A 7,544-nucleotide genomic window follows, 5' to 3' on the forward strand; every position below is an offset into this window, starting at 1 on the left:
AAAAGAGTCAAGCATTTGTTAAGGAACACAAGTAAGAGCCTGTTTCCTAAACCTTTAAAGCTGAAGACAGCAATAAAGGACAGAATGCTTGATTGGTTTGATAAATCAGATTAGAAAACTGCCCTTTGGGCTTGTTGGAATAGATCAGTAGTTTAGATTAGAAAGGAGTTGACATTTACTCCCCACCCCCTGCCACCCAGGTTAATGTATGTTCTTTTTTTATGGTCGATTTTAACATAGTCCTCTTATCTACCTCCTTGTATGGTTGTTTCTGTAGGGTATGATGTTGACACAAGACCACCTGTGTGCCACGAGTATGGTCAAAATTCCTCCCCTACCCCCAAATTATCTTGATAATTTCAGTATTATTTGAAATGTTAACATTGTTAAGAATACAAAAAAATCCCTGTGGTGTTTTAGGTTTGGGGGAATGTGTGTGGGGTACTTTTCTGAGATCTTCTGAACTGGTGAAGTTGCTTGTCCAGAGCCTCATTGTTAATTGTTGAGTGTGTGAAGTCTTCTTTACCACATCCTCCTTGCTGGCCAGCCACTTCAGAGTGCAAAAGGAGGATCTCAACAATAAACATTTTTCTGTTTCTTAATGTTTCTTATCAAATTTACTTCTGAAGCTTCAGTGCCAGGTTTTCACTCCCAGCAAACATTTAATAAATTGTCTTCATACTTCTCAGACTTGAGAGTTATCTTTTTAACTTTAAGTTAAAACAAATGTTTACTTTGAGACAAGAATAAGATGCATCATGTTCTATCACCTTGTATTTATTTGATTAATTCTGAGCCTCAGCATCACTCACTCCCCCATTCTTTTTATTGTAACAGATGTTGTACATTCAGGCCTTACCAGGGCCTTTCCTTTCAATGGATCCATCTTCATTTGTGGATGTTTATGGATATATTGCTACCCCACGAGTTTGGAAACAAAAGTCATCATTAATCTGGCGTCTTGGCTCTGCATACCTCTTTGAAGAAGCCATTTCAATGGAAACTCTGGAAATTATTAACAAACTTGGCCCGAGATACTGTGGTAACTTCCAAGCTGTGCATGCCCAAGGTATAGAGTGTTTTGATTTATAATGTTCTTACTGATATTAGTTTATAAGTGGACATCCAGTTATTTATAGCATATTTATAAAGAATAAGCTCAGCACAGGTCAGTCATTAGGGAAGACCTCTGTAATTGGAATATTATACATTAACAACCCAATAGAAAACGTCACAGAACAGGAAATGACAATATCCTTTATATTTTAACTCTAAAGCACCTGATGGAGGAGGGTGGATGGGTAATACTACCAACAAAGAAAGAGAAGAGAATGAGATAAATAAGTTACATTCCTTTTAATGAAGAAGCTTTTTAACTAAAGTATACTGTTGTCTTCAATTATTAAACAGGCAGACAAAACATCCACATTTTCATTATTGATTGCTGGTTGTTCAAGCAGGGAACATTGCTCTTTGTGCTCTGTCAAGTCAAGGGGGTCAGCTCCCATCTGGGAAGAGTGATAAATGGATCTGTGTGTGGAGGCCTAGTGCCTGGTGAAGGGCGATTGAGTGCTGTCAAGGGTTTCTGCCTCTAGACTCATGTCTTCTTTAATCTTCATTTCCTATGGCAAATAGCCATGGCCAGAGCAATGGGACAAGGTCACCATTAAAGCCAAAGTCACACTGATTTTACATTCATGCCATACTTCTCTAGTGGCATATTGACTCTCACTGATTTGGAGCAAGACTAGAGTCCAACTGGGATGCTCACCATGGCTGTGCAGCTCCTTGAAAATAAACTCTTTCAGCTCAGCCTGTGTCCTTGTTTACTAGTCAGCTTTCTTGCCACTGAGCATTTCGGTTTTGGGGAACAAAGTTATTTACTTGATAGGGTTTTAAGCACCGGTAATTTCACACCTGAATTGCCTCTATTTCACAGTAGGATCAATCTTGGGAGATTACACCATAGTTTTCTATAAACATCAGAGAAGCACAGGTGTGGGCAAAACATATGACATACAAACACACAACTTACAAAAACATGCCATGTAACAGCACACAAACATCCTCCTGATGATTACTTTGCTGGGTGACAGAGAAACTTAATTATCTGAGGACAGATTTCCTTCTCTGTAAAGTGAATCTAGAAATGATTAAAGACATGTTATTATAGGAGAGGACCCAGACAGTGAAGCCATACCCCTGGTTGCAGAGGAAAGGGTTTCTTTTGGACTCCACATAGCCAGCTCTTCTGTCACCAATGTAGCAGACATCAGAAATGCCTACAATGAGGTGGATAGTCGCCTGATCGCTAAAGAGGTACATTTTCTGACTTCCCTCACTGCTGCTCCCTTTTGGAATCTTGATCTCAGTCTTGCTTCTGCTATAGGTGCTTAAGTAAACACTAATTCACATTTGCACATGTGTAGATGGATACACACATGCATATTTCCCACTTCATTTGTTAAAACACCCTATGCCTCCCTACCCATTAGCATTCCCCAAGAATAAATTTTTTATTCTATTTCTGCAGAGAAAAAAGTGGATGCTTGCCATGGTAGAGCAAGAAAAAATGGAATATTTCATTGATTTATTAATTAATTAATATAGTTTTGAGACAGAGTCTCACTCTGTCACTCTGGGTATTGTGCCGTGGCATCATAGCTCGCAGCCACCCCAAACTCTTGGGCTCAAGCAATCCACTTGTCTCAGCCTCCTGAGTAGCTGGGGCTATAGGTGCCCACCACAACACCCAGTTATATTTTCTGTTTTTAGTGGAGATAGGGTCTTGCTCTTGCTCAGTCTGCTCTCAACCTCCTGAGCTCAGGCAATCCACCCACCTTGTCCTCCCAGAGTGCTAGGATTATATGCATGAACCACCGTGCCCAGCCAAATGGAATATTTTCAATGCCTCGATTGAGGACATTGTTGAGGTTGCCTTTGCCTGGGTGCTGATGACATATTAGCACTGAAAAATCCTTAAGTTGCTGTGATTTTTTTTTCTTTTTAAAAAACAGTAAGTTGCGAAATAATAAGTGAACATGTTTATAGATGAGAATGCCTTTAGATTTACTTTTTAATTTATGCATAAAGCTCTCTCGGATGAATTTTGGCTGATTTGTTTGTATCATCACTATGGGCAGAGGTATATCCAGAACACTAGCTGGGTTGGGTTGATCGTGAAAGCTACGCTGTACCAGTAACACACTTTCTGATGGAAGAGGCCAGGATTCCTGTCTTCCTGCTCCTTTGAAACCTGTAGAGGTTGGGCTTGCAGAGCATGGGCAACCCTAGGCTGAGAAGGTGGCAGCCCTCACCTTAGTGGGACTGTTTCAGTTAATGGTGTCCTTGCGTCCTTCTTGCTCTCATTAGCTCCTTCCTGTGATCCTGGTGGGCATTGGTGGTGCAGACTGTGTAACTGAAGCTGCTTTCTTATAGTTAAGACACAGCCTGAAGGCAAGACATGTGGATCTGAAGTTTGACTTCAGTCCCTAACTTTGGTTCAATTATTACTCATTTACTGATCATCACCGATGGAGTTCCAGAACTGGGGCACACCTCAGGGTGCCTGGCCTCCAGGAGCTCGTGATAACATCTCTTCTTTTCTAGGAGTTTCTTAGGAATAATTTTTGCTAATTTCTCTAGATGAACATTTCATCCCGTGACAACGCCACCCCTGTGTTCTTGCTGAGAAATTGTGCCAGCCATCTGTCAGGTTCTCTGCGAACCATTGGAGCTGTTGCTGTGGGCCAATTAGGTATGTCAGGCCATGAACCTGCAGAGCTGTTTGGGAAGGAGAGCATGTGCTGTCCTGGCCTGTGCAGCGTGGGGCTCTGGAGCAGCAGGCAGGACAGAGCATGCTGGGACAGCCAGCCCGATGGGGAGGGTCTGAGCTGGGAAAAAACCCTGCCTAACCCAGCTGGTCTCCTAGAGAATGTGGAGCCCAATTCACCTGGCCACCTCTGATAGTCAGTAGCAAGCTCAGCTGCTAACCAGGCTGATGCCTATGCACAGTGGGAGTCTATCTAGTGACACAGTGGGGCCTTTGGGCTGAGGCAATCACTGTGGTCATTGGAATGAAGACTGCTAGTCACTGTTCAACTGGGCAATAGCAATTGGCCAGTTGGTGCAAGGGTCCAGCTCAGCAGGATCTCGAGGGTAGGCAGGAGCTGTGGTTGTCAGGGCAATCAGGAAACTGAAACTCAGAAAGTGTCTGACTCACCCAGCACTCCAGACTCAAGACATGAAGTACTCTGGGCTCTTCCAGCTTTCTGATGACCAAGAAAGATTCTGTACAATATCTCTCAGCCACCTAAGACATTCAGAGCTCACTACCCTTCCTCCCAGCCTGTCCTAGGCCCAGGACCCTCTGGTTGTGAGTGACAGTGGCACTGGCAGATCATTTACCTGTGAGTGGTGCTGGGAGCCTTTCCACTGAGATGTAGCCGATGTGCTGATAATATGCCCGCTTTGTCCCGGACAGGTGTGAGGGTGTTCCACTCCAGCCCTGCTGCCAGCAGCCTGGACTTCATTGGTGGGCCTGCCATCCTCCTGGGCCTCATCTCCTTAGCGACAGACGACCACACCATGTATGCAGCTATGAAAGTCCTGCACTTGGTCCTGACTAGTAACGCCAGGTGTGACAGCCTGATGCAGCACATCTGCGGGTACCAGGTAACCATCCTTCCATCTGAGAATGGGACTCCCAAAGGGCAGAGAGGGGTCAGGTGACAGCCAGCCCCAGAGAAGCTCTGTGTAAGATGGAGATGCTCACCTGTCTGTGGCTTCTGGCCCCTCTCACTGACAAATTCATGTAGCTTGTGGTCTCCCTGCTTTGTTTCCAGCATGGTGTCTGAGAGCCCTGGCTGTGGAGCAGACTGCTGAGTTTCAAACCTGCCTCTTCCTCTACCTTGCTATTTAACCTTGGATGAATTATTTGTTCCCTCACCTCAGTTTCCCCACCTGTAAGGTACAGACCATCGTACCTCCTTCATCATAGGGATACAGTGAGGATTAGAGGATTTCATGAGTGAGGGGGTTAGAATTCTGTGTGGCCCAGAGTAAGTGCTCAGTCACTGTGAGCCATCTGGAGTTCTTGACCTCTTTGTGCCTCCGTTCCTTTGTGAGTGAGATGGGGATAATAACAGCTCCTGTTCTGTAGAGTTGTGATGATTAAGTGAGTTGGTTAATGTTCAGATCTTAGAAGGGCATGTGCCCAGACGAACTCCTTAGTATGTGCTTCCTTCCTGTAATCCTCATTGCTACTCACACTCGATAGAGCAGCCGAGACACCACCCCCAATAACTGCTTGCATGGCTGGGAGGTGGCCAGCTGTGGACCAAGGAGAGCCAGCTAAGGTTGGAGTCTAGACAGGCAGACAGTGGTGGCTCCTCCTGGCACAGGGGTACTGGGAGAGAAAGCCACCTGTTCCTTTGGCCTCCAGGTCAGGGTCTGAGCAGAAGACCTTATAGTGTCATTCTGGGATCTGGACTTTCCCCTTCTCCTCCCACCTCCCAGCTAGCTGGTTGGTGGCCCTCACCCTACATAGCCCACTGATGCCACGTATTGCCTACAGCCCCACATACATATCTGACATACATATCTCCCATGGGTAAATCCTTCAAAGGCTCCAGATCATTGATACCTTTGATAACTCCTATGGGGAGTTTGGCCTATGGTATCAAAGTGGGCATTTCATCATCAAAGCCTTTCAAAACTGGCCACCAACCTGTCCTTCCAGCCCCATCTCCCACCCACCTAATGTTTCACCCCATACACTCCCACCTCCCAACTGCTGTTCTGCCATGAGTCACTGAACTTTGGCACCTGAGCCATGGCCTGCAGTACCTCTTCCTTTCCCCCCAGATGAGCTCCCTCTGTCTTCCCAGATCAAGCTCTAATGACACAGTGGCACTGCATGTGCAGCTGGCTGCCCTGCACTGGGCACCCCAGATTTAGCTGTTCCCATACCCATTCTGTAATGATCAGCCTGCACACATTCACTGGGCTGGAATCTCCCAAAGGCCTTGGTATTTCTTCCTCTTTTCCAGTGTATCACTAGCACCGTGTAGACATTCAGTACATATTTTAGATAAGTGAATGGGTGTGCCTGGTTTTACACTAAAACTCAAGAGTTGGAGCTTTTTTATATAAAACTTTTCTTTGATCATATGATTAAGGGTGGTAGTAGTAGTAGTGTAGATTTAGTTGATTAGGAATTTTAATATGATAATTATTGTGAGCATTTCTTAACAGGTACAGGGCATTCTTGTCCTCCCAGTGTATCTAGAAAGATAAAATAAAGCAAGTACCAAAATAATTTTACCATAAATAAAAATGCAATAGGTTCTCTTCAAGCACTGGACATGGACATGCTCTGTAATTCAGTGGCTACTCAGATGTCTTGCCAGAAACCCTGAGCCCCGCAAAGAGCTGAGATGATCTTGGGGTCATTGTTTTCTCTTGTGGCCCACAGTAGGGCCTGGCACAGGGCAGGCTTTCAGTGAGGGTGCAGGAATGAGAAGGTAGCCTCGAGAAAGGTGATGTGCCAAAGGGGTTTATAGGTGGCCGACATCACATGTGGGTAGGGGATTTATTGGGGGGCCCTGAAGGCTGGATTGGCTGAGTTTCTAGGAAGAGATAGTGGAGACAAGGAGTAGCCCACAGGTGGAATTTATTTATTCAGCTTACATTGACCGATCCCTCTAAGACCAAGCACCATGCCAGGCACCAGGGATACAAGATGATGAACAAAACGGGTGCAGTCTCTCCCTTCGTGGGACTTACTATTTAATGAGCTGGACAGAAAAATACTATTAGCATGAGAAAGAGACTCCCAAATTTTTTGCTGGAGTCAAGAAACCTTCAGTTTCAGAGATTTGTTGTACTTTTACACATGAAAGCCAAAGAAAGAAATTTTAAAACTCTTCTTCTGGCTTAAAAAAAAGAAGGAAATGCTCCACATAATGTTTATGTCTTTGGAGAAAATCAAAAGGAGAAGCTGGGTGGTGGTAGGGGAGGTGGGAAAGTGCAGGTGTGAGTGAAGAAATAGGACCTTGTTTAGCTTCCTTGCCCACTCTTTATATATTTCACAAGGTAGAACCTCCATCCTCCTTCTCCCCTTTCTAGATGCCTTTCTTGCTTTGTGTTTCTTTGTGACCTGCATGCCCAATTGCATGACATGTCACTAGGTGTTCACCCCACCCCCGAGACCCAGGCTGTTCACCGCCCCAGACCCAGGCTCCAGGAGGGAGGACGCGCCCTGCTAATTTTCCTCTGTGCCCCAGAACTTGACTCAGTAAGGTCTAGGAATGAGTCTGTGAATGAAAACAACAGTATTCAGGGAAATGGTTCGCTCAGGAGTGACGTCTTCATTTTTAGGTTTAACTTTGTGTTTTCCTGCTGCTTTGCTGATTGGATGAAAGAGCAGAAGCCTCTCTATCTGCTATTTCCATCAGATGCATTTATCACCCTTTCCTCAGACGAGGCGACTGCCCTCTGAGTTTGATGGATAGATGTCCCTAACACAGGAAGGAAGGATGGTG

General features: G+C 45.1%; 1 protein-coding gene across 1 annotated transcript in view; it reads left to right on the plus strand.

Moving 5' to 3' along the window:
- WDFY4 (WDFY family member 4) overlaps positions 1–7,544 on the plus strand; it is a 279,600-nt gene that overhangs the window by 107,958 nt on the left and 164,098 nt on the right. The window contains exons 20-23 of the mRNA XM_003801656.3: positions 838–1,069; positions 2,174–2,319; positions 3,646–3,757; positions 4,484–4,674. Coding sequence (XP_003801704.1) covers positions 838–1,069; positions 2,174–2,319; positions 3,646–3,757; positions 4,484–4,674 — 681 coding nt within the window. The remainder of the gene's footprint in view (positions 1–837; positions 1,070–2,173; positions 2,320–3,645; positions 3,758–4,483; positions 4,675–7,544) is intronic.

This window comes from Otolemur garnettii, unplaced genomic scaffold, assembly GCF_000181295.1.
Source record: "Otolemur garnettii isolate 467f Iridium unplaced genomic scaffold, OtoGar3 scaffold00217, whole genome shotgun sequence".
NCBI classification, from domain to species: Eukaryota; Metazoa; Chordata; class Mammalia; order Primates; family Galagidae; genus Otolemur; species Otolemur garnettii.